This window comes from Esox lucius, chromosome 2, assembly GCF_011004845.1.
Source record: "Esox lucius isolate fEsoLuc1 chromosome 2, fEsoLuc1.pri, whole genome shotgun sequence".
Taxonomy (NCBI): Eukaryota; Metazoa; Chordata; class Actinopteri; order Esociformes; family Esocidae; genus Esox; species Esox lucius.
The window spans coordinates 28,816,169-28,843,708 of record NC_047570.1 but is presented as its reverse complement, the minus strand read 5'-3'; the positions used below and the strand labels follow the sequence as shown (position 1 = coordinate 28,843,708).

The 27,540-nt window shown below is 41.9% G+C and overlaps 1 protein-coding gene across 1 annotated transcript; it reads left to right on the top strand.

Annotated features, from left to right (window-relative positions):
- The first annotated feature begins 219 nt into the window (after positions 1–219).
- plekho2 (pleckstrin homology domain containing, family O member 2) lies at positions 220–27,312 on the top strand. The gene is made up of 8 exons (XM_029113491.2): positions 220–470; positions 9,803–10,015; positions 10,821–10,943; positions 17,521–17,625; positions 17,968–18,066; positions 20,998–21,330; positions 23,764–23,832; positions 23,942–27,312. The coding sequence occupies exons 1-8, from the start codon at positions 462–464 to the stop codon at positions 25,616–25,618; spliced, it is 2,628 nt and encodes an 875-aa protein (XP_028969324.1). The 5' UTR covers positions 220–461; the 3' UTR covers positions 25,619–27,312.
- The last annotated feature ends 228 nt before the right edge of the window (positions 27,313–27,540 follow it).

Sequence of the window (27,540 nt, the reverse complement as noted above, 5' to 3'; positions counted from 1 at the left end):
GCAGGCCCAAAAGGACACATTTACCAATATTGTGTAGCATACGATAAGCATTTGCCCTCTTGAGAAAAAGCGTTCGTAGATTAATAGGCTACTTAGTAACGGCCTTCACTGTGTCCAGCCTATCTATTCGTCATAGCCTTTGCAATGTCTGCTGTTCAAGAGATTCACTTCAATTGAAGTGCTGTCTATTGACGCGCTGAAGCATTCAGGGACGTACCGGAAACCAGGCTATTTTTTCTTCAAACTTGTTTCGCATCTGAGTTGAAAGCAGTCGAAGAGGAAAAAAAGACTGTTCATCGTGAAAACTTTTCACATTTCCTTATTTTCTTTCGTCGTCTTCGCGTCATGTTTGATATGAGTTGGTTGACTAAAACAAGTGAAATACCGACTTTTTGGCAAGGATAAGTTCCGCCGTCGAGTGTTATTCATCCACACATAACGGATCTTAGTTTTTTTTTATCATGGAAGATGTGAGTATTCCGTCTATTGCATTGGGCTGATGGGCGGTATTGGTGGATTCTCTGAATGCTGTTGTCTACTTAGTAGGCAGTTTGGTTGGTTCTAATTACAATTTATTCAAGTAGGCACAAGTCTATTGAAATTAAGTTAAACCTTATTAAAGTTTTTTACATTTTCTCAGTGTAGACATTTGTCAATCAGAACACTCATGGAGTAGTATGAAAGTAAAACGTATCCATTATAGACAACAACAAAAAACTAAAGCGACAACAATTAAAACATTTAGCCTGTATTTACAGTTAAGTAACTGTATAACAACAACCCTAATAACTGAGTTAAACAATAGGCTATTCCAGTATGGGCGCAGAAAATAATCTTATCTGTGTTTTATCAATCTATGCGCCGATGCATACAGTAGGCTCCACAAACACAGCATTGGCTGATTTGCGGTTCCAAACTCAGATGGAAAGAGCTGTCAAAGCCAAGCACCTGTCAACCTTTTGTTTTTACTGGTTTTACTCCATAGTCCCTCCGCTACTTCTTCCGGGATGGGTGCTGCCCTTGTAACCATGGAGATGTTAGGGGGAGAAGGAGGGGTTAATAATAGCATGGCAACACTGACTTGGCCTATAACTTAATTGCAGCCTGTAGCTGTTGGGATATATTGTTGTCCGCCGTAAATTCTTAGTCGTGGGGTGGCCTATGTGGTATAGTAGAGGAATGATCTCAAATTAGCTCGATTGTGTAAAAAAGTTACCAGACATTCAGTATACACTTGGTCTTAAGGTCTACCTTGCAGCGTTGTCCAGGATGCAGTGCAGTTTGGTGTAGACGGAAAGAACCACTGAGATAACCTAATAAGGAGGGGCTGTCGTGGTATCCTGAATTAAAGTTTTTGTGTGTGTGTGTGTGGGGGGGGGGGGGCAATAGAAATATGGATGTCCATTACATTAAGACAATTTCCTTATTTGAAAAGTGTTTGGAAGATTTTCACTGTTACATGTAAAATACTTTTTGGAAAAGTATTAATATTTTTTTAAAGACCAGGCTATACTCATTAGAATTTAGTTGAGGTTTAAGGTTTTGAGGTTTTGAAGGTGGAATAAGCCTACACTTAATTTGGTTGTGTCTGAATATAACATTTTTCATGTCGCAGTTGCATCTCATCTGACAACTCAGCTCAGGTTTGCAAGCAGTATGTGACACTAATGCAAATTTCAGGAAACAACTACTAGAAAGAGGAAGTTGAAGAAAGCTGTAAAACAGTAAATCAATACTAATACAGGCTACTTTGCCACATATGAAGTTACCAGCACTACCCTGTTATAATGACGTAGCATTAGTCTTATGTTAATAATCAGAGTCCGCAGCTGATCTATGAATCCAAGGGAGACCGTGCAGTTAGGGTATATACTAATAACAGATGGACTTGGGGCTCCATTAACACATCAACTATTGTCCATAATCATTCAAATATTATAACAGCAACCCTAGAAGTGTTAGATACCAACTAATTGGACCAGCCTGACCCTTTCTCCTTTTTTGGTAATCTGAGGCATGGGAACCGCTTAAAGAGGAACATGTGAATGCTTGGACTAAGTCTGTGTGAATAACTTAGTGTGAATTTTTTGTGATTATTGGCACTATTACAATGCTATGAAAAAAATGTAATTGTTGTTTATCGGCTTGATCTTACTTTCAAAATAGCAGAGAAATCATACGTTTAATTTGCAAGGAATTGTTGAAAGACAAAACAAATTCTTAAGAAATAAATATTGTTCTCGAAAACAAGTCATAATATATAGCTTGTAAACACAAGCTATAGACTAAAACGTTTTATTTGAAATTACCACTTTTAAGGACAAAGTGAATCTGCACTGACATGTACAGTGTCAGAAAGTCAGCATTATCATGCATTCACATCCCAGATGAATTATGACCTGCATGTACTTATTGGATCTTAATCGGTAAATGCATGACCCTAGGACTGCTAGGACTGGGGAATAGGGCTACAATTTGTGTCTCTACAATTTACCTTTGTTGGATCAATTTCCCTCAGCATAATCATGAGTGTTGAAGTCCTATTCCGGACCCATTTGACTTTACACAGATTGGCATCAGTTCAGGATTTTCTAGAACTCATATTGTCATGTTTTACAGGTAGAAAAATCCCTGCAGAATCAGCATGTCAAGTTCAGGGTTATTTTGGATGATGCAACATTGAAGCAGATGGTGTTAACAAAGTAGCTTAGCTTTCCTTTTAATCAAAGCACTTATTGCCTAGTGATGCGTGCTGTTAAGTTTTGACAGCACTACAGAAAAATTTAACTATATGCAGAATCATCCTAAAAGATAATAGTAAAATGTTTAATCCATTTGATGCTTTATTGGTCCAGAAAGTGGTGAAAGAAAGCAATGTCAGACATGTGCGCCGGAGGCAGCGCCTTACATTGCTGGACCGTCCTAGACAACCCATCAGAATTTGGTGATTTTCTAATATAATAGTGTTGTATTATTACATTTGGATCCGTTACCTCTTCTATCATTATGTGGTCCTGCAGACACTGGTTCAGCCTTGTGATTGTCTAACGTTATTAAACAAGCACCATTCTCCATTAATCCCTATGCGGCTGTAATGTAATGTGAAGAGACTGTGTGAAGTACGAAATGCTGCACGTGTGAGTGCTGTCTGTCCTGAGTCACGAAGGTAGAGTCAGCAAAAGGACATTGCCACGAGCGCCAACAGGGTTGTCTGATAGTGGTGGATTATACCTAGCCCTACCTAACGTGCCTGCTAGCTTGCTGACGCTCACATGACGGAGGCCGAGTGTGGCCAGGTGAGTGCCCCTGTATAGTTTGTCAGGGCCATTAACTGTTGGGGAAATTGACCCACTGACTATGCTGTTTGCTTGCCTTTGGTTGGGTAATCTGCAGTTCAAACAATCAGGAAGGAACACCACACCATTTGGTGAAAAAGCTTTGGGATGGGGATGGAGAAATGGAGCTACTCTCACATTCATAAACAGTTACTGTATGGAGGAAAGGACGGATCATCCCTGAGATCAAAATAGTTGAAGGACAAACTAGTGTCTTCAATATTAATTGGGGGTTATCATTCCCTCTGTAGTTGTTCCCTGTTGTCCTTTGTTCTTCCCCAAGCAAGGGTCAGTGATATCAGAGAACAAACACCACCAGGCTAAGTGGGTGGATGTCCCAATCCATGCAGTGTATGCTCTTTTTTCCTCCACAGAGGAATCTCAACTGCTTTTCACTGACTTTTTCCTGTAGGCATACATTTTTTGGTGTGAATGGTTGAGGTTTCTGAATTTAATTCAGTTTGTATAATAGATTAGTAATTGTATTGGAAACGGCCAGACCCCACTGGAAGACACATTTGTATTACAGTTTCAGTTATTTGAAAATCTTTTACAAAAATAATATTGAATTGATTTAATGCATTAATGCATCATACCCCAACCACACCCTATCTATTTCTCTTGCATCTCTTTGTCTCAGGTTGTCTTTGACACTCTCAACCACTCACTTAATCTTGCTTACACACATACACACACAGAAACACACATGCATGCAGAAAGTACACTTAAATAGTTTCGGCTGAGCTACTGACACATTTAGATAATTTCCTCATTGCTATGTTGTTGCTTAATGGCCTGGAACTCATGGATGTGGTGTTTTCCATACTGAATTCTGAGAAAACAGACTTTCACAAAATGAGTGGAGAACAATTTAGCTTCTTTGACCATAGCTTGGCCTTGTGCTTCACAATAGTCCAGTCTGATGTTTGCAGTATTTGGGCTTTCGCTGCATAGCGGTCGTGTCTGTTTGTATGCACGCTAGAGAATTTAGCTTTGGGACATCACTTGTTTTTTACAGTCCATTTTCAATTGACACATAATTCTCACCATAAGGAAAATGACATACCTGGGTTGACATGTCCAATATCACAGCCAATCAATGCTACAGTCACCTTTCAGCTACTAGTCTGAATTCCAAATTGCCTAGACATCCCTCAATTTCCTCTGGAATGCGTACCACACATTTCCTCTGAATGTGTACCATCCATTTCCTTTGAATGTGTACCATCCATTTCTTCTGAATGTGTACCATCCATTTCTTCTGAATGTGTACCATCCATTTCCTCTGGATGTGTACCACATTTCCTCTGGATGTGTACCACACATTTCCTCTGGAATGTACAATCCATTTCCTCTGGATGTGTACCATCCATTTCCTCTAGATGTGTACCACCCATTTCCTCTGGATGTGTACCGTACATTTCCTCTGGATATGTACCATCCATTTCCTCTGGATGTTTACCATCCATTTCCTCTGGATGTGTACCACACATTTCCTCTGGATATGTACCATCCATTTCCTATGGATGTGTACCATCCATTTCCTCTGGAAGTGTACCATCCATTTCCTCTGGATATGTACCATCCATTTCCTATGGATGTGTACCATCCATTTCCTCTGGATGTGTACCATGCATTTCCTCTGGATGTGTACCATCCATTTCCTCTGGATGTGTACCATGCATTTCCTCTGGATGTGTACCATCCATTTCCTCTGGATGTGTACCATGCATTTCCTCTGGATGTGAACCATCCATTTCCTCTGCATATGTACCATCCATTTCCTCTGGATGTGTACCACACATTTCCTCTGGATGTGAACCATCCATTTCCTCTGGATGTGTACCATGCATTTCCTCTGGATGTGTACCATCCATTTCCTCTGGATGTGTACCATCCATTTCCTCTGTACCAGATGTTCATGTCACACTGTGCCGATGACTGCTGAGTCTCACTGCAGCAGAAGAAGCAATGTTTCTGCTGGGTCAGTTACACACAATGCAAAATTGGTTTTGCACATAGGGGTTTCCACCTGTGGGACAGGAAGTGCTGGCTACAAGCAATGAGCCTGTGTCAAAAGGAGTGTGATTACACCCTATACTGCATTGCCAAATTATTGATTTCTGCACTGAACCACTGATATCAAATCACACCTTGGGTGCAATGTGCAACTGGAGAAAAGGGACAAAAACAGCCCCACAATAATGTACTTATGTGCAAAAATCTTCCTAAACTTTATACAATATGTAAAGAACTCGCAAAAACTCAAGAACAGACAATTAAATAAAATTCCCACATAGAAAAGTGAAATACCTGGGATCCATTGACCTTGACAGCAGAAGCAGCCATTCTGGTGTGGATTTGTGATGTTGGGATGTGTGAACACAACAAAAAGGGTTTTCCATACTGTTACTGCGACTTGTTACTTCCTTCACAGAGCCATAGTTATGAGCTCCACCATAAGTGTTATACACCTTTGCTATTCCCCCGCTCCCTCAAAGGAAACCAAGGCATGGTCTACTCTCTCCTGATAGCTGACCACTCAACCAGTGAAAAGAGAGACCTTGTTAACTCAGATTATGTTGATTTGGGCAAGTGGTGAGTTCAAGCCAGGCGGGTCAGCATTGAGCTCAATTCATCCCAGATGGAGCCTCCTCCCTATTCAAGGTTTTATGAGGAACATACTGTATGTAACAAGGTGTGCCTCTACTGCACCAAAACCACTGTTTTAGATTCCCTTTTCAAGACCTTGAACTGAGGGCCCTACCCATTTTAAATGTATATAGAGTTTACGAGTTCATGTGACTCCAATATAGTTAAGGCGGCAAATAAATATGTATCATTTTGTGCAAAACATCAACTTATAACACAATAGCAAAGCGTGGCTTTATACGGTTTATGTCATGGTTTATACTACTAATGTCATGACTATCGGCAAAACCGACAGGGAAATCTGCGTCTACTAGAATGTTCTTGGCTTGGCTAATTAGCTGATACACCTCAGGTATCTGTGAGCCCCCAAACACTACGCTCAGTCGGGATAATTAGCCACAACGCCACACTTGATACCTATGATAACACAATGATAACTCCACAGTAATACTGCAATTTCACAACTAGCCGCACAATTCCTGGAGCTCTCCACATTGTCACAGAGTTGTATGAAGAGATCTCCAACTGTTTCAGTAGAAGTACCAGCTTTGACTCACGTGAGCTAACTATGCAGGCCAGTAGTACCACCACATTCTGCTGTAGCTGCCCAGTGGAAGACACAAAGAGCTGAGCCAACTGTCATCTAATACAAAAACATCTCTGTGCCTTTCTGTAATGTAGACTTCTTCAGCACCACACCCAGTATGTTTGGTGGGGCTGAGCTGCAGTAAGTTATTGTCCACTGTCATGTGTTACACTGATTTGCGGGTCCATGTTAGAGAATAACACAAATTAAGTAAAACAAGGAAAATAATTGGTTTAGGCTAAGTTACAATGGTGGTTAGTGTTAGAATTAGGGTTAGCAGTTAGGGATCAGCTTTAGGAGTGGGAGTTTTGTTGAGGGTTTATTTTAGTTTTTTGCGGTTAGGGTTACTGTTAGGGTTACTGTTATGGTTATTGTTAGGGTTACTGTAATGGTTATTGTTAGGGTACCTGTTATGGTTAAGAGACTATGTATGTTAGGGTTACTGTTAGGGTAACGGTTATGATTACTGTTAGGGTTACTGTTAGGGTAACTGTTATGATTACTGTTAGGGTTACTGTTATGGTTACTGTTAGGGCTAGGGGTAAATGAAATGGATATTTTCTGTCCCCACATGGATAAAATGACTGTGTGTGTGTATGTGTACGTGAGTGCGTTTGTATCAGATAGAGGCAAAGGCCAATCAGTGTTTCTGTGTTTCAGCTACAGACGTGGAGCCATAACATCTCAGCTCTCTCTCTCTCTCTCTCTCTCTCTCTGTCTCCCTCCCTCTCTCACTCTCCGTCTCTCTATCTCTCTCTCTCTCTCTGTCTCTTTCCCTCCCTCTCTCACTCTCTGTCTCTCTTTCTCTCTCTCTCTCTCTCTCTCTCTCGCTCGCGTGCCTAAGGGGGCATTTCCTGGACAGTGCAGTAAGGAAGACCAATGACTGCCTTTTATTCTTCTTCCCAAGCCGTTGCTATTTTCTTTTCCATTTCTCTCTGCCTATCTTGTCTCTGTATTCCCTATTTTGTATCCACATAGTGTCTTTCCATGTCTCTCTTTGTCTTCCCTTCTCTTCCCTTCTCCTTTTATCTTCTTAGAACTTTTTTTCTCTCTCTCTGTTTTACACCCACCATTTCTCTCTATGCTTGTCCCCACAGCTGCACCTTCTCTTTGTGTGCAAAGCGGAGCCACTCTTTCCAGTTCTGTGGAAAGTGAAAGTGGAAAAACAGCTTGATGACCCTTTAAAAAGATATCCTGTGGAATTTCCTCCAATAGATTTGGACAGCCTGGGAATTTTAGACAGTTACCTGGAGTTCTCGGTGTTTTATTCTGTAATAAAAGAGGACTAGTCAGTTTGCTGCACAGTTTCTCATAATTTTACATAGCCAAGCTATTTCTCTGAGATGTAGTTTTTATGTTCTTTCTTGATGGGTTAATGTAAAAAATGCAATGCACCAGACTGCATACATTTTGTGCTGAATGTTTCATACTTTGGTATTAAGCAAAAAAACATTTTCTGATGCGGAGGCATCTCTATGGTCATATTTATTTGTCAGTGCAAAGAAGGCTGCCCATATTTACAGCCCTTTTGATAGCATTGTGCTACAGCTACTGTGATCCTCTGGGATTGTACCCACCTTGTTCAGGTCAAAGCACCCTGGTCCATTCTCAAATGCTTAGGAACAGCTACCTTTAAGAACTGTTTGGTGTTCATTAGGCATGAAATGGAAGAAACAAGCAGGTCATGCAAAGTCTTTGGTCTTCTTGCATGAACCACACGTTTGAGATCTCCCCAGAGTGGCTCGATGAAATTAAGTTCAGGAAACTGTGATGGCCACAATGGAACGTTCATCTTTTTCTGCTGTAACCACTGGAGGGTCAACTTGGCCTTGTGCTTAGGGTCATTATTGTGCTGGAAAGTCCAAGATTTAAAAAGGAGCTAAACAACTATGTGATAATAAATGGCTTCATATGATCACTATCCTTAAGTAAAATAAAAAATGTTTGCATGATCAGTCATATTTTCAAAATCAATGCCAAAAGTTCACAATTTCTGTCAGGGTATGCAAATCTATGAGCACAACTGTAGGTATACAGAATATTAAAGGATACAACAGTCAAGGTCAAATATGCAACTAAGAATAGAAACTGCTGATAACACAATTGTTTCCAACACAGCAAAACAACTAACATAGTAAAAATTTGTGAGAAAGCTAGCATCAGTAAAATAAGAGGTGGCAAGGGTGCAAAACTGTAATAACTGTTACAAAATTTTATTTGCAAGTAGCATTTGAGGGGGCCAAACAGAGCACCGGAAGTAGCTCATTGTATGCTCTCAGTAGAGGAATATTACTGAGGTCTATCTGCGTTTAACTTCCAGTTGCAATTCCTGGCATAGGGATTACCAGTATGGCAAGTTTCGTAGCTGTCTGATATTTCTCATGGGATTCATAGCCTTAACAAATGAAAAACCTACATACATATCATCAATAATTGCAGCTATATGTTTGAGAAAAAGATTTTTAAAGACATTGGCCCAGTGTCAGATTAGCCATGGAGTCCCCCCACACCCCTCCGCCACTAAAATCTTAATATTGCTACCTGATTTCCCAACTAATAGATTGAGGCAGATAATATTAATATTTAATACAATTCTCCCAAAAAATATGTAAGTTTAATTTACCATGAGGAACAGAAGCTTATTAGACTACAACAAAACATACCTGCAGTTACAAAAGCTGCTTGCTACTAGATCAAAACAGTATTCACCATCCAGTTGAAGTTGCGATGCTGCTCCCGTCATTGTAACGTCAGATCTATCCATCTGCTCAACAACTTTACTAAGGACGTTTCTCAAGGGCACATATTATATTACATTTTTATAGTGTATTGCTTTTCTTTCCTCTGATTAGCAGATCTATCTATGTTCCATTTTTTATGTTTTGTTACATAAGTTAGCGATTTTCCACAGTTCAAAGCCTTAGCAAATGAGCTGACAAGATCCATGTTACCAGGGTTGCCATATTTCACTGACAATATACTGGCCAATCATCCTGCGGACTCCACATAAAAAACGCATTAAAAAATATATATTTCTTCTATACAACCCTATCTGGAAACTTTCGTATCTGGCAACACTGGTTACACTCCCACGGTTAATGATGTTGACTATGTTTCTGGAACACACTTTATAATGTGATTTAACTAGAAATGTATCTCTACAGCAAAAATAAATCTAAGCACATGCTGTCAGGAATTTTGTTTTTTAAATGACCTGTTGTTCTCCTAGGAAGTGAAAGAGGATCCCATCGGGCCTAAAGAGGACACCATCGGGCCTAAAGAGGATCCCATCGGGCCTAAAGAGGAGCCTGAGAGGCCCAAAGAGACCAAGTCCCAATGGAAGACCGGTTGGGTAAAAAAGGCCTCAGGCAGAATCATGGTCAGCTATAAGGACCGCTACATTGAGGTGGAGAGGACAGAGATTGTGGTGTATGAAAATGAGGTACGGTACATTTCAATATAAATAAATACTTTGCAATTGGTTGCAACAGTTGCTGTTTACAGTCCACCAGGGTTGGTGTCAATTCAGGAAGTAAACTGAAATTCTTAAAAGGTAATCAAGACAATATGATTGGACAGGGAACTTTAAAACTGAAATAAAATAGAATTTTCACCCATCCTGCAGCTGCTGTGCACCTTCCACCTGGAATATTTTAAAATAAAATTATCTAGTGACTATTTTTAAGACCAAAATCAAATCTATGATAGATACTGAAATGAGGTGCTGTAAATGTTATGAAGCTTAATCTTTACTAGGAACGATAGTCATTTATTTTTTATGCTGTGATTTTATGTAATGTAACTTCTGTGTGCTGCTATTTTTGGCCAGGCCCCTCTTGTAAAAGAGATTCTTTATCTCAATGTGGTTAAATAAAGGTTAAATACAATAAAAAATTATAAAATGCAAATGACATAGTAGAATAATCTAGAGAAAACTGAACAAAATGTGTAATTCAAGTTTTTTCTAGTTTCAGATCATCCTAAGTATTTCATATTATAGACTGTTAGCAATGGCAATTTGTATTTGATTGTTAATTTAAACATAGTGTCTTCCCATATCACAAAAAGAATATTGTGATGTTACTACAGAACATTCATTCTTATATATTATGGACTGTCATATGATGTACTCTGTTTTTTCTCCCTTTCAATCACTCTTTTCAAAAACACTCAATAGACTTTCAGTTCCCTCGAGCACTTTAATACGCATGAAATAACACAAACAACGTTTTTCCTCTGTGGTGCAGGACCTCAAAACCTGCTTGGAGAGAGTGGACCTAGAAAACTATGATAAGTGCCACGAGTTAAAAAGTGCCTTCAAGAAGAAAAACAGACTGGTGCTGATACGGGCAGCCAAACCGGGAATTAAGGTGAGCTTTATTTGACTTGTAAGTGTGCAGAGAAGCAGGTCTCTGTACCTCTGGAACAAAAAGCTGTGTCTGAGGGGACCTACTAGGGTTTAACGGTTATTTGTTTTCTTGTAGAACTTTTAAGAGTTTGATCAGGTCTGCCTGGAATTAGCACATTTGGAATTATATCATTGTTACAATTGTGCCATGGAAACACAGTAAAGCTTCGCTAAAACTCTTCATTGTAATGTTGGATTACCTGAACAGAAAAACATAGAATAAAAATGGTTTACAATAGACAAAGCTCCTCATACATGTGCAGCAAATCATTTATTCAAATATTCAAAATACAATTTTCAAAGGGAACGTTGGTTCTACTAACTCACACTCTGTGGGTGCAATGTCCGAAATACAGTGATCAAGGTTTGTCTTGACCTAGCTCTCAGCAGACAGAAAAAAGAACAGCATACTGGGAAGATGTGAGGTTGTCTAGACGAGTGTCTCTTAACCTACTGTCTGTTCACTGGTGCTGGACCATGGGAGAAGGCTGACTGTTCAGTCAGATAGTTTGAGATTTGGTCAGGTGTCGCTTCCTGGCATATAGCAGACTTACCGTGCCAGTGAGGTCCAACACCCTCCCTGCCTCCTTTAGAGCACTGACACCTGTTCCCTGTCATGGCCCTCACCTGTCTCCCTGAATACTGGCCCTCACCTGTCTCCCTGAATACTGGCCCTCACCTGTCTCCCTGAATACTGGCCCTCACCTGTCTCCCTGAATACTGGCCCTCACCTGTCTCCCTGAATACTGGCCCTCACCTGTCTCCCTGAATACTGGCCCTCACCTGTCTCCCTGAATACTGGCCCTCACCTGTCTCCCTGAATACTGGCCCTCACCTGTCTCCCTGAATACTGGCCCTCACCTGTCTCCCTGAATACTGGCCCTCACCTGTCTCCCTGAATACTGGCCCTCACCTGTCTCCCTGAATACTGGCCCTCACCTGTCTCCCTGAATACTGGCCCTCACCTGTTTCCCTGAATACTGGCCCAATTTAGGTTCCTTGGTCCCTCTCATATCTTGTTGTCATTGTTTTGCATTCTGTATCTTTTTGTAACATTGTTCTTTTCATGTCTCATTTTAGTTTTGTCACGCCTCTTTTTATTAGAAGTCCTCGGTTCTCCCGGTGCCTTTGTCTTGCCTCCGCCCAACAACGTTACAGTTGTTTTGAAAACTACTAGAAGGAGGTGGATGGCTTTTCAAATAGAAGAAATCATTTGGGGCCCATGGGAAAATAAAAGCATGGAAAGAGTATGCTTCCTGACATTGGCAGTGTGTAATGTTATTCCAAGTTAGATGACACAGTATTAATTACACTCACTGACACTCTAGTCATGTGATTATCCATAAGAAATCTCCTTCAATCTGCTTGACAATCAATCATTGGTTTAGAAGAGTGACAACCAATTCTAGCCCAGTGAAATAGACAGACAGACAGAGACCTCTATTCTGAGAATGACTTGCTCCACACTGGATGGTCATTTTGATTAGTATTGTGATTGGTGGTGGTATGTCTGAGGCAGGAATGATCACTTTTAGCCAATGTGTAATTATTTTTGGGAACCATGTGTTTTTGGAGGAGATAAGCAGGTTATATAGGTTGGTCATGTGACTGGAGTGGGCCTTTGAAGATTGCGCTGCAACACCATCAAGAATGCTTTGTTTTCATTTTTTGCTATATATTTTGCTTTATATATTTTTCTTAAATTCTTGCTACATAGATGTCGGGTGCCATGACACAAGGATTTCTGGTACTGAGGATTAGTACATGCTAAACAGCAGAGTTCTTGTCACTTCCATTTAAATTCAAGACGTAAATGGACATTTCTATTCCATTCCCACTGTCCTCAATGCAACACTGTGACACTAATTTATAAGGAATTGGCCCCTAACCCTGTGTATCATTCCCTGGGCTATATTGCTATGTCAGACCAGCTGGATATGACATACATCCTATCTATGGAATAATTCCCCTGTCCATCCTATGTATGGGTTAAATCCTCTGTCCATCCTATGTATGGGTTAAATCCTCTGTCCATCCTATGTATGGGTTAAATCCTCTGTCCATCCTATGTATGGGTTAAATCCTCTGTCCATCCTATGTATGGGTTAAATCCTCTGTCCATCCTATGTATGGGTTAAATCCTCTGTCCATCCTATGTATGGGTTAAATCCTCTGTCCATCCTATGTATGGGTTAAATACCAGCCCAATCCTATTTGTGTTATTATCATAGTTTATTTTGAGAAGGTTGAGATTATTTTCAGTTGGTCAGGGAATATATACACACACCTAAAGGATTATTAGGAACCCCTGTTACATTTCTCATTAATGCAATTATCTAATCAACCAATCACATGGCAGTTGCTTCAATGCATTTAGGGGTGTGGTCCTGGTCAAGACAATCTCCTGAACTCCAAACGGAATGCCAGAATGGGATAGAAAGGTGATTTAAACAATTTTGAGCGTGGCATGGTTGTTGGTGCCAGACAGGCCGGTCTGAGTATTTCACGATCTGCTCAGTTACTGGGATTTTCACGCACAACCATTTCTAGGGTTTACAAAGAATGGTGTGAAAAGGGAAAAACATCCAGTATGCGGCAGTCCTGTGGGCGAAAATGCCTTGTTGATGCTAGAGGTCAGAGGAGAATGGGCCGACTGATTCAAGCTGATAGAAGAGCAACTTTGACTGAAATAACCACTCGTTACAACCGAGGTATGCAGCAAAGCATTTGTGAAGCCACAACACGCACAACCTTGAGGCGGATGGGCTACAACAGCAGAAGACCCCACCGGGTACCACTCATCTCCACTACAAATAGGAAAAAGAGGCTACAATTTGCACAAGCTCACCACAATTGGACAGTTGAAGACTGGAAGAATGTTGCCTGCTCTGATGAGTCTCGATTTCTGTTGAGACATTCAGATGGTAGAGTCAGAATTTGGCGTAAACAGAATGAGAACATGGATCCATCATGCCTTGTTACCACTGTGCAGGCTGGTGGTGGTGGTGTAATGGTGTAAGGGATGTTTTCTTGGCACACTTTAGGCCCCTTAGTGCCAATTGGGCATCGTTTAAATGCCACGGCCTACCTGAGCATTGTTTCTGACCATGTCCATCCCTTTATGACCACCATGTACCCATCCTCTGATGGCTACTTCCAGCAGGATAATGCACCATGTCACAAAGCTCGAATCATTTCAAATTGGTTTTTTGAACATGACAATGAGTTCACTGTACTGAAATGGCCCCACAGTCACCAGATCTCAACTCAATAGAGCATCTTTGGGATGTGGTGGAACGGGAGCTTCGTGCCCTGGATGTGCATCCCACAAATCTCCATCAACTGCAAGATGCTATCCTATCAATATGGGCCAACATTTCTAAAGAATGCTTTCAGCACCTTGATGAATCAATGCCACGTAGAATTAAGGCAGTTCTGAAGGCCGAAGGGGGTCAAACTCAGTATTAGTATGGTGTTCCTAATAATCCTTTAGGTGAGTGTATTGACTGCTAGGAGTTATATATTAAGTTCCAAAAGACAATAAACAGACTTGATGGAGCTTTCTTCACTGCTGGAAAAAATTACAATTTAATGTACAAGATTACAGCTGCAGATGGCAAAATAATCTACTGATTGTCACCAAGACTCAGTAATACAAATGCTGATTTGAATAAATGACTGTTCACAATAACATCATGTACTGTATGTGTTTGTATTTTATGGTGCTTTGACAGTCAAATTTAGTGTTCAGATTGTTAAACAAAAAAGACAAATGTCTTTACTGAAGTCAAGTTTTATGAAAGTCTGAAATGCGTGTCAGTAGAAATGAGGTCCCTTTGGCCTAGGAGCCGGACAGTGGAAAGGTTTTAAGCAATGCGAAAGATACCAAAGTGATGAAATCGGCTGCGTATTACAAACAGATGACGAGACTAGAGAATTGGCCAACACCACAATTTGAGCAGATGTCAGAGGGAGTCAGGTCTGTGTGTGTGTGTGTGTGTGTGTGTGTGTGTGTGTGTGTGCGTGTTCAGGGCAAGCAGCTGTAAGCACAATCCCTGTTTGCGTGTTGTGTGTGTGTGTCACATTTTCCCCTCTCTTCTTAACAGTGACCAGGCAGCAGTGGAGGAGTGAAGAGTGAATCAGACACCACTGCTTAGCTTACAGCCCTGTAGTTTGGAAAGGCACTTAAAGCTGGACTGTAAATACTGGACATTTCCATTTAACACCAAAGTGTCAATTTCTCATTGTTTCTCTAATGTTTATATTTTGTATTCAAAGGCACTTCCTAGAGTCTGGCAATATCAGTCAGTTTTAAGTGTGTGAATTGTGTGAAAGTGTGTGAAAGTGTGAATTTTACTGTATAGTCTCTTGAGGTGGTGAATATCAGCAGTAAAAGGCTTCTGATTATTGGTTGTAACACTACATGTCGTTCTATGAAGTAGTTTCCCACTATTGCCTCAATCTGACTAAGTTAAGCTGTGTAAATTTGTCTTATGATACAGAACTATACCGGACCTTAGCAAGATACAGAACAATACTGGACCTTAGCAAGATACAGAACTATACTGGACCTTAGCAAGATACAGAACAATACTGGACCTTAGCAAGATTCAGAACTATACCGGACCTTAGCAAGATACAGAACTATACCGGACCTTAGCAAGATACAGAACTATACTGGACCTTAACAAGATTCAGAACTATACTAGACCCTAGCAAGATACAGAAAATTACTGGACCTTAACAAGATACAGAACTTTACCGGACCTTAGCAATATACAGAACAATACTGGACCTTAACAAGTTACAGAACTTTACCGGACCTTAGCAAGATACAGAACAATACTGGACCTTAGCAAGATACAGAACTATACTGGACCTTAGCAAGAAATCTGATGCCACACATCCTTCACCAGAACCAGACTGTATACAGTAAATATATTTTTAGAAAGTGGAGGGAAACATTTAAACAACTTAGAACTTTTATTATATGGCTGGAAAGCTTCATCACTGAATTAAATTTGAATGTGAAAAAAAACTAATCTTCCGAGATAAAGACACATTAATAATCAATGAAGTTGGTTTTGGTTCGACCATTCTTTAACCCAACATGTACACTCTTAGACACGCACAAACAATTACACAATACTGGGTGAGATAAAATAATGTCTGTATAACTTAAATCAACATATTCCAGGATGCGACCTGCTTATTGTTTTTTGCGCTCCAGTTTCCTGCTTTGGTTTTGGTACTAACAGTATTTTTGTAACAATATTTTTTGTATCAGGAAGTATTGTGTGAAGTAAGCAGTTAGTTGTGCTGACACTCAAGACAAACAAAAGGAGTTTCCAGAGGCTTAGTGGTTGGGTCACCTAAAATAGCAAAGATCTCAATGTTGGTCAGACGGAATCACATCTTGTTTCAAATCATTTTCAGACCAATTTTTTTTCATCTGTCCTTGATTGAGCTTGCTTGGTGTGCTGGAACCAGTAATGAAGCCTCAAAAGTGGCTCCCCAGCAGGTTTAAGCCAACACTCAAATGAACTTAACATATTTCAGATTGTTGTTGAACCCAGGTCTGGATGGAACACCAGGCAGCGTTTGGCCCATAGAAAGTCAAAACCTATTTAACATTCACGACAGACATCCCAGTAATACAGAGTCCGAAGTCCACAAACAGTAACAAAGAAACACCTTTTAAAAAGAAACTGAATCTTTGCTTATTTTGTGATGCATTTTTTAGGTGTTTCGTGTTGTTTCATGATGCTTTAAGATTTATTTAGCTCCTATAGCTATTTGTAGTTTTGAGTTGTTGTTGTCATTCAGGGTGAATGGGCTGACAGGGTTTACCACAATGTTAAGAGATACTTGGCTGGCCCTGGACTCTCTCCCTGGTAACCCTGTTCAGTTCTCTGGCAACAAATATGGTTTTCAGGCCTCAGAATGCTCACAGACACTGTGCCTTTAGTTTCTCTCTGTATTCTGTATCTGTACTGTGCTTTGAATATAATGAAACTCATGTCCTTTCTTTCGTATGCTTCCATTCATATTATATTCTGTTCTATTTTAATCTATTCTGTGCGTAGTCATTTTGTAGATTCAGTCCTTTCTGATGCTTAGGGTTGATTCTGTTCTATCCTTCATCCTGGCCCTAGTTTCCTAAGACCATGTCTGGCAATGTTTTGGGGTTTTTTGTACAGATTTTATTATGGAAGGTGTTGTGTCATAGTTTTCTCTTTCTTTTCCTAATTTCTCGGTTATCTTATTTATTTGACTGCAAGAATTTGAAATCACCACTGTCCAATCTTTGATAAAAAGTCAGTGCTTCTGGAGATTTCTAATTTCCTGTTTCAAACTGCTAGGCTGTGGTCGTTTCCAGGATGTTTGTATGGGGAACTTTAAGCCACGATGAAAACAAATCATTCCGGGGTTTAGCAGTTGTTTCAAAACCTATGCTAAATGTCTTCTCTCTTTTGATTCCTCTCTCTGTTAGGTCTGTGCTTATGTCCTAATGCGCACTGTGTTTTGTTGATTCCCAGGTCCAGGATGTCAAGTTCCAGGCTGCAAACCAGGAGGAGAAGGAAGCGTGGATTAAGGCCTTTAGTGACTGCATCAACAGAGCAAAGAACAAGATATTCGATGAGGTTAAGTATTCTTCCTTAAACAAAAAAAGTGAGTGTTGTATAAGGATATCCTGGTCCCAGGTGGGTTTGTGCTGTTCTGCCACTTCCTTCAGTCATTTAAATTGAAAACTAAGTGGGCCGGGCACTAACCTTCTTACAACCCTAGGGCCAAAAGTCATTTGTATGCACAAAAAAAAAAACGATTAGAAACTGTGTGAAACTATTGTTCCAGTGGTCCAAAATGAAATATTTCCTCTTTTGTCATCATACATTGGAGCCAAATATAACAGAATGTAAGAAAAAAACATGGTTCCCTACTTCCTCCAATACTAAAATTCATGTAATTCATTTTTGGTTTTACAGGTGAAAGTGGATGAGATGAGTAACTTGGAGCATGTGACACGCACAAGGCCGAAGGCAAACCGCAATAGAAGGCCACCAACCAGGATTCACATGAAAGAGGTACTATGTGCGTGCGTGTGCCAACTAACGTGGCTTTATGTGGACATTATATCCATTGTGTACAAAGGCTCCTTTCTCCAAGTTATCTTTGGGAAGCAGCTGACTAAACCAGTCCCACTCAGGGTTGGCATAAAGATTACTCGAATGGCTTCGTCCGTGTGCCCCGGCTCACGTGAGGTCACCAAATCCAGCACCGGTTTATGCTGATGACGTTCAGATCTCCTCCAGGGGAAGAACACTTGACCAAAAAAATGCTCTCTTGCATCCGAAGTGAAAGACAGATACATTTGCGGTGCCCTGTCAAAGAGTTAACGGAGGCTACTACTGGCATAGCTCTGATATGCCCTCACCATTTACACTAATGAACAAACCTATTAGAGTGTATTCTCATGGTGAAACGTACAGTTATCATGGACATTAAGTTTAATGTTGCTGGTGGGTGGGAGAACAAGTTGAAGAGCTTAGCCATTAGCATCTACATTACCCCTCTGCCTGTGGTCTTGAAGCTAGAGGCCGTGGGAGAGGTGGCCCTAGCGATGATACCACATCTGTTAACCGACACACATATCCCACAAAATATTCTGAAGGAAATGAATAACAGAACTGTTATAGTGGTCAGAAAGTGGCTATGCTTAAAAAAGTGTATTTATAATACTTTTATACTCCTACCAGATGAACAGATCTGTTGAAAATGCTTAACAGTGACAATGCAACAGTTTGGGAATTAGCCAAAGCCAGTGTCTTACATACTACCCACAGACGCTTAACCTGAACAGCCTCTGTAATAAGTGTTAGCTTCCATGTCTTGGGCATGTTCACAGACTGACAGTAAATGGCTTTCCTATTGCAGCCCTCCATCAGACAAGGGGGAAGCTTCTAGGGTGGTTTCAGCAGTCATGAGCAATGTGTGGAAATGGAGATGTTATCTTTTTCCAAGAAAATTCAGATGAATAGCTACAAGGGGAGGAGAATGGAGGAATAATCCAAAGAGAAGGCGGGGAGGAAATATGGAGGATGGTATTTCTGAATGGAAATTTAGCCAGGACATCAGTGTTTACACCCCTGTTCTAATGACAGGTTCCATGGGATAGTTAGTAAAATACAGCTCCTTATCACTGCCCCTAATCACTGCCCCTAATCACTGCCCCTAATCAATGCCCCTAATCACTGCCCCTAATCAAAGCCCCTAATCACTGCCCCTAATCAATGCCCGTAATCACTGCCCCTAATCAATGCCCCTTATCACTGCCCCTAATCAATGCCCCTTATCACTGCCCCTAATCAATGCCCCTAATCACTGCCCCTAATCACTGCCCCTAATAACTGCCCCTAACCAATGCCCCTAATCAATGCCCCTAATCAATGCCCCTAATCACTTCCCCTAATCAATGCCCCAAATCAATGCACCTTATCACTGCCCCTAATCAATGCCCCTTATCACTGCCCCTAAACAATGCCCCTAAACAATGCCCCTAATCAATGCCCCTTATCACTGCCCCTTATCAATTCCCCTAATCACTGACCGCAGGCTTTGGGATCTCCTTAGACAAGAGGAAAGAGTGCCGCCTACTGACCCTCCAACACACCTTCTAGCAGCATCTGTTCAGGACCAACCAGTTTAATGGTAGAGGCAGGACAGGACCAACCTGCTGAACTATAGAGGCAGGACAGGACCAACCAGCTTAATGGTAAAGGCAGGACAGGACCAACCTGCTGAACAGTAGAGGCAGGACAGGACCAACCAGCTTAACGGTAGAGGCAGGACTGGACCAACCAGTTTAACGGTAGAGGCAAGACAAGACCAACCTGCTGAACTATAGAGGCAGGACAGGACCAACCAGCTTAATGGTAGAGGCAGGACAGGACCAACATGCTGAACTGTAGAGGCAGGACAGGACCAACATGCTGAACTGTAGAGGCAGGACAGGACCAACCTGCTTAATGGTAGAGGCAGGACAGGACCAACCTGCTGAACTGTAGAGGCAGGACAGGACCAACCAGCTGAACAGTGGAGGCAGGACAGGACCAACCAGCTTAATGGTAGAGGCAGGACAGGACCAACGTGCTGAACTGTAGAGGCAGGACAGAACCAACATGCTGAACTGTACAGGCAGGACAGGACCAACCAGCTTAACGGTAGAGGTATGACAGGACAAACCAGCTTAACAGTAGAGGCAGGACAGAACCAACCAGCTTAACGGTAGAGGCAGGACTGGACCAACCAGTTTAACGGTAGAGGCAAGACAAGACCAACCTGCTGAACTATAGAGGCAGGACAGGACCAACCAGCTTAATGGTAGAGGCAGGACAGGACCAACCTGCTGAACAGTAGAGGCAGGACAGGACCAACCAGCTTAACAGTAGAGGCAGGACAGGACCAACCAGCTTAATGGTAGAGGCAGGACAGGACCAACCAGCTTAACGGTAGAGACAGGACAGGACCAACCAGCATAACGGTAGAGGCAGGACAGGACCAACGTGCTGAACTGTAGAGGCAGAACAGGACCAACCAGCTTAACGGTAGAGACAGGACAGGACCAACCAGCTTAACGGTAGAGGCAGGACAAGACCAACCAGCTTAACGGTAGAGGCAGTACAGGACCAACAAGCTTAACGGTAGAGGCAGGACAGGATCAACCTACTGAACTGTAGAGACAGGACAGGACCAACCAGCTTAATGGTAGAGGCAGGACAAGACCAACCAGCTTAACGGTAGAGGCAGTACAGGACCAACCAGCTTAATGGTAGAGGCAGGACAGGATCAACCTGCTGAACCGTAGAGGCAAGACAGGGGCTAAAGGGGGCTGTGTACTGTGTACTGTGTACTGTGTACTGTGTACAGAGTGCTAGTGTGTCATGTGTTGAAGATTTTCCCAATGGAAAAAGTAATTACTATATTCAACCAATTCATTGTTGTCCCTAATCTCCCAGGTGGCCAGTGTCTCATCAGAAGGCATTCTCCGGCTGGACCTGGACACGGGGCACAGCAGCACCCCTAATGGGACCCACCAAGTGACCACTGATGGCACTGAGAGCCCCAAACAGGCCGTAAAGCCTCCCATGCCCCCCACATCCAAACCCAGCAATGTCTTGGAAGAGTGTCCGACCACCCAGAGCCCCGAAAAGGGTCAACCCGCTGAAGATAATCCTGGTCCTCAAAAGGGCCTGAAACCCCCCATGCCGCCCTCCAAAGAGGCCAAGGCACCTGCAGCCGGGAATGGACTCCCACATGAATCTGCTGCTGAGAGCTGCCCCGAGAAAAAGGTTGAGTTGACTGTGTTACATACTGTACATACTGCTTCACACAAACGTATACAAACACTGACACATACACCCTAACTATCACACATTTCAGTACACACACACACACACACACACACAAACACAAACACTGACACCTACACACAAACTTTCACACATATACAGTACACACGCACACACACACACACAAACACTGACACATACACACAAACTTTCACACATATACAGTACACACACACACACACAAACACTGACACATACACACAAACTTTCACACATGTACAATACACAGCGCACACACACACACACAAACACTGACACATACACACAAACTTTCACATATATACACGCACACACTGACACATACACAGAAACACTCACACATACCACACAAACACACACACACATGCCACACAAACACTTACACACTCACATATACACTCAAACTTTCACAGATACCACACAAACACTCACATATACACTACCGTTCAAAAGTTTAGGATCATAGAAATGTCCTTGTTTTTTAAAGAAAATCAAGTGTTTGTCCATTTAAAGAACATGAAATTGATCAGAAATACAGTGTAGACATTGTTAATGTTGTAAATGACTATTATAGCAGGAAAAGGCAGATGTTTTATAGTATATCTACAAAGGTGCCCTGAGGCCCATTATCTTTAACCACCAGTCCTGTGTTTAAATGGCACGTTGTGTTTGATAATCAAAGTTTATTTTAAAAGGCTAATTGGTCATTAGAAACCCCTTGTGCTTATGTTAGCACAGCTGAAAACTGTTGTGCTGATTAAAGAAGCAATAAAACCAGATTGTGTACTTCTCCCTTCACAGAACAGCACAAACTGGCTCTAACCAGAATAGAAAGAGGTGAGGGAGGCCCCGATGCACAACTGAGCAAGAGGACAAATACTGTAGAGTGTGTAGTTTGAAAAACAGATGTCTCACAGGTCCTCAACTGGCAGTTTCATTAAATAGTATCCACAAATCACCAGCCTCAATGTCAACAGTGAAAAGACTGCTTCGGGATGCTTGCCTTCTAGGCAGAGTTCTTTCTCTGTCCAGTGTCCATGTTCATTTGCCCATCTTAATCTTTTCTTTTTATTGGCCTGTCTAAGACATGGCTTTTTCTTTGCAACTTTTGCCTAGAGGTTCATTCAAAAACAAGGAAATGTCTAAGTGACCCTAAACTTTTGAATGGTAGTGTATGTAATGTACACCCCTCACATTTTTGTAAATATTTGAGTGTATCTTTTCATGTGACAACATTGAAGAAATGACACTGCTACAATGTAAAGTAGTGAGTGTACAGCTTGTATAACTGTGTAAATTTGCTGTGCCCTCAAAATAACTCAACACACAGCCATTAATGTCTAAACTGCTGGCAACAAAAGTGAGTACACCTCTAAGTGAAAATGTCCAAATTGGGCCCAATTAGCAATTTTCCCTCCCCGGTGTCATGTGACTTGTTAGTGTTACAAGGGCTCAAGTGTGAATGGGGAGTAGGTGTGTTCAGTTTGGTGTCATCGATATCACACTCCCTCAAACTGGTCACTGGAAGTTCAACATGGCACCTCATGGCAAAGAACTCTCTGAGGATCACTGGAACCATGTCCTGTTGTCTGATGAGACCAAGATAAACTTATTTGGTTCAGATGGTGTGTGTGGCGGCAACCAGGTGAGGACAACAAAGACAAGTGTGTCTTGCCTACAGTCAAGCATGGTGGTGGGAGTGTCATGGTCTGGGGCTGCTTGAGTGATGCTGGCACTGGGGAGATACAGTTCATTGGGGGAACCATGAATGCCAACATGTACTGTGAAATACTGAAGCAGAGCATGATCCCATCCCTTCGGAAACTGGGCTGCAGGGCAACATGATGACAACCCCAAACACACCTCCAAGACGACCACTGCCTTGCTAAAGAAGCTGAGGGTAAAGGATGGACTGACCAAGCATGTCTCCACACCAAAACCCTATTGAGCATCTGTGGGGCATCCTCAAATAGAAGGTGGAGGAGTGTAACGTCTCTAACATCCACCAGGTCCTTGATGTCGTCATGGAGGAGTGCAAGAGGACTCCAGTGGTAACCTGTGAAGCTCTGGTGAACTCCATGCCCAAAAGGGTTAAGGCAGTGCTGGAAAATGATGGTGGCCACACAGAATATTGACACTTTGGGCCCAATTTTCACTTAGGGGTGTACTCACTTTTGTTGCCAGCGGTTTAGACATGAATGGCTATGTGTTGTGTTATTTTGAGGGGACAGCACATTTACACTGTTATACAAGCTGTACACTCACTACTTTACATTGTAGCAAAGTGTCATTTCTTCAGTGTTGTCACATGTAAATATATATTTACAAATATGTGAGGGGTGCACTCACCTTTGTGAGATACTGTATGTACACTATTGTTGTTCTTTTTTTCAGGTCCTGAAGCCTCCCATGCCTCCCTCCAAAGAGGCCAAACCCACCGTGTCTGCTGAAGACCAAACACAGGTGCATGCCATTTGTGGATTCACTCTCTTCTTTCCATTGCCGGTCACAATGTGTAAAAAAAAACTGTGCAAACAATTTAAAGTAATTAACATTGTACTTCAATTTAAAGGTTCTCCATCCACCTGTGCCCCCCTCCAAAGAGGCCAAGCCCTCTGCTCCCACTGGAGACCAACCTGCCAGGGACATCAGCTGTGAGGGAGGCCCAGAGGAGTGCCCTGATGCTGGGGTTGATAAAGTACCGCAGCCCACCCCTCCCAACAAACTCCCTGATGGCTCCACAGACAACCTGGCCATGGAACATCAACCTAGACCACCGACCCCGCCATCCAAAGACAAGAAGCCCTCTCAGACAGACATGAAGGAAGATGCAGTGGAGGCCAGTGGTCAGAAAAATGAAAATGAAGAGGATGTTGAAGTTGAGTGGAAGGATGAAGAGGGTTCAAAAACAACTGGTCCAAGCAGTGTACCAGCGGGGCCTGAAGATGACATGGACTCTTCGTCCTCTCAGCTTATAATACCTACCACCACCCTAGAGGTCAAAGTTGAACCCCCTGTGTTTGACCACCCTGAGGTCGCTATTACCACCATAGAGGAAGATATGCCAAAAAATGCAATACACGGGGCTCAAGAAGAAGACTCTGTCCTTAGTGGTGGAAAGTATAATATAATCAATGAAGAAGCTCAGACAATGAAGTCTTCCCAAATCGCAGTAACAGTGTCAGTTCCAGCACAGGAGATAATCAAAAAGAGCCCTTGCCCTCCTGGACCTCCTGTAAAAAAGAAGCCTGTCAAATCCACTCCTCCAGCAGCTACGCTGGCAGCTCTTCATGTCCACCCGAGCAAGCCTGAGAATAAAGCTACAGATGAAATGAAGAATGCCCCTGTCGCCACCACACCAGAAGAGAACCCGAACCGTATCCCTTCAACACCCCCGGCGCCATTGACCACAACCATTCCAGCTGTAGACACAGATGACCAGAACGTTCCATTGGTCATAGAGTCAAAGTGCGAGTTTCCAGTCGTAGTTCTCTCTCTGAGCGAGCCGGAACCTGACAGCTCCTGTTCCAGCCCTCTGTCCTTTCACCTTTCCCCAAAAAAGAGGGAGGTGCGTGAGGAGGAAAAGTCAGTCGATAGTGGCCAACACTCCGATGACGATGAAGATGGATCAGAGAACGGAGACACGTTGGCTGCCTCCACAGCTGCTCTGAGGGGCAGCCTGGTCGGCCTAGACACGCTCATGGACGAGAGCGAAGACGGAGATACTGAGACACCCGATAGCCTGGGACTCAGTCCGGAAGAGGTGGAGGACCCCTCATCCACACCCCAGAACTCCCAGGACAAACCCTCCAGCCTCCACTCCACCTTTCTCCAGGCCGGCCGTTATCCTCCCATCCCCCTTAAACCCTCATCCAAGCTCAAGTCCACCTCTTTGGGCGATCTCCTTGGTGATCAGCAGTCGGGTGAAAGAGTGAAACAACTGATTGCACACGGGGCCGTGAGAAAGCAAGCCGGTCCTTGTGACGACACAACAGACCTTAGAAAAGAAGTGGCCTTAGAGCTGAAAAAGACAGGTGAGCTCCTGGGGAGCATTGCCCCCAGAGGGAGTACTGAGGATGGGCCGAGCTCGGCTCTGGCAGGGCCAGAGGTGCTGGAGGAGGGTTGCCCAGCAGATCTGCTCTCCAGAGCCATGGATAAGCTGAGGAAAGCAGACCAATTCCTCAGGGAGGCCAGGAATATGAAAGAGTCTCAACATTATGAGCAAATGACCAAGAGAACCAGCTGGTAGTAGTTAAATATAAAGAGGAAAATTAATAGGTTAACTGGGATCGAAAGTTGCAGAGAGAAACTACAGGTGTTTTCCTGTTTTTGCTGAATATGCGACATTTGCATGCAACGTTTCTGCTGAAAGTTAAGTCATTCCAATTATGTCAGTTTTCCCTGTCTGACCTGTAGCTGTAAGGTGTACTGTACTTTTTTCACATTGATTATCATCACTTTACAAAAGGATAGTTACTTGAATACAATCTCCCATTAATGTTTTTGAATGGCTTCTTTCAAGAATGACAAAATGAGCTAATTTTAGGGTGTCTGTGGTGCCTAAACCTTTTGCAATCCACTTTTAGAACAGATACATTTATTCAGTAGCCCTGCTTGTCAGTCAAATCATGATGCCTGGAAATAATTACTGTGTTCACGTCTAGTAAAGTATTAGGGATGGGATGTGTGTATGTATACTTACTGCACATTGATAAGAGCAACACGGTAACCGAAACGCTGTTCTTACCTTGCCCTTAACCCAGGTGATGTGATGTTTTATCCTCCCCGGGCTCTTCAATACCAACACTGTTCATTTTGGCTTTAAACAGGCCACACAGGAACTAGCCACTTCCTGACTGATCGACCGTCTTCAGATAAGTCTTTACTCAGAGACGGGATCATTTACATCACACTCAAGTGCACTCGTACATGTTTCTATGTGCTAAGACAGACTTAGACATAACACCTTACACATATGTGCTATTGAATGAATGTGGAAGTAGACAGTTATTGGCATTTTTTAAATGTTTATGTTGTGGAAATTACTGTGTCTGTTTCTATTGTTTATTTTTACATTAGTTTTACCTTTTGTCTGCTTCATAGGTTTGAGGGTATTGGTTATTGAACAATTGAGAGAAAAGGGTCTTTACCATTTTTAAGTAAACTTAAAAGGTAAACTCAGCAAAATAACATATCATAACAGCAAACAGCGTTGTTGATCAATTTCCGAAAAAACTAACAGCATTGAACTACAATGTACAATTTTGCTACTGTTTTGGTCTTGTGGCTTAGCAAACCCACGCACAAACATATACACTTTGTGTGACTGTATGATAGTGAACTCTTGCATCTCGCTCATCTCAATATCTGTGTGAAAACAATTTTGCTGAGTCTACCTTTAAATGTGGTATCTACTTAACATTTCTCTTTCACACATGCACAGCAAGGACAATACTTGTTCGTCCAAGACTTACTATAGTAAACTACTGTTTGAAAACATGTGCATATTCCCTGCATTGATTATGATTAGTTTTCCATTTCGAAAGTTTAGTGTTCTACAATTAATGTCCAGTTTTTAGAGAGTCTAACAGTAGAGACTATTTGAATTAATCTATTATAATTTTAAACATCAAATTGTACATAAAACATTTTCTATTGAACTGCTTAATATTTAAGTTATTAATCTACTCACACACTCCTTTTTGTTGGTTTGCCCAACATTGTAGAAAAACAATAGATTTAATCCCTCAAACCGTCTTATGGCTGAGTTGCAAATGTATGTATCTTAAAGTTTATTATATTGTTATGTAATATATTTTATTGTACAAATGCAGTTACTAATAATTGGATGGATACATTTTATATACCCATAGATGTTTTTGATACGTTTTCAAATGTAAGTTTGGAAAGCATGTCTGAATAAATACTGCTTACTGTATAATGTATTTTTGGTCAGATTGTTTTATACAACTGATGAATTTACAGAACATAAGCCATGTTTATGAAGCACTTAATCAAAACAACAGCACTGAATGTACTATTACAGGTTGGAAGTTGTCCTACTTCTTAATTTTCCTTACAACTCCAAAAGCCTGCTTCCTCTTTTTTTTCTGAAGTAGGTAAAGCCAACAAAGGTTTTACTATATTTTTTTTTTGTAGTAGTAGTAAAAC

What these genes read in the sequence shown, in the direction of transcription:
- plekho2 (XM_029113491.2), top strand. An exon ending in CAGCCAAACCGGGAATTAAG is followed by an intron (nt 10,944 to 17,520) that starts GTGAGCTTTATT and finishes GTTGATTCCCAG; the next exon opens with GTCCAGGATGTCAAGTTCCA. An exon ending in CCAGGATTCACATGAAAGAG is followed by an intron (nt 18,067 to 20,997) that starts GTACTATGTGCG and finishes CTAATCTCCCAG; the next exon opens with GTGGCCAGTGTCTCATCAGA.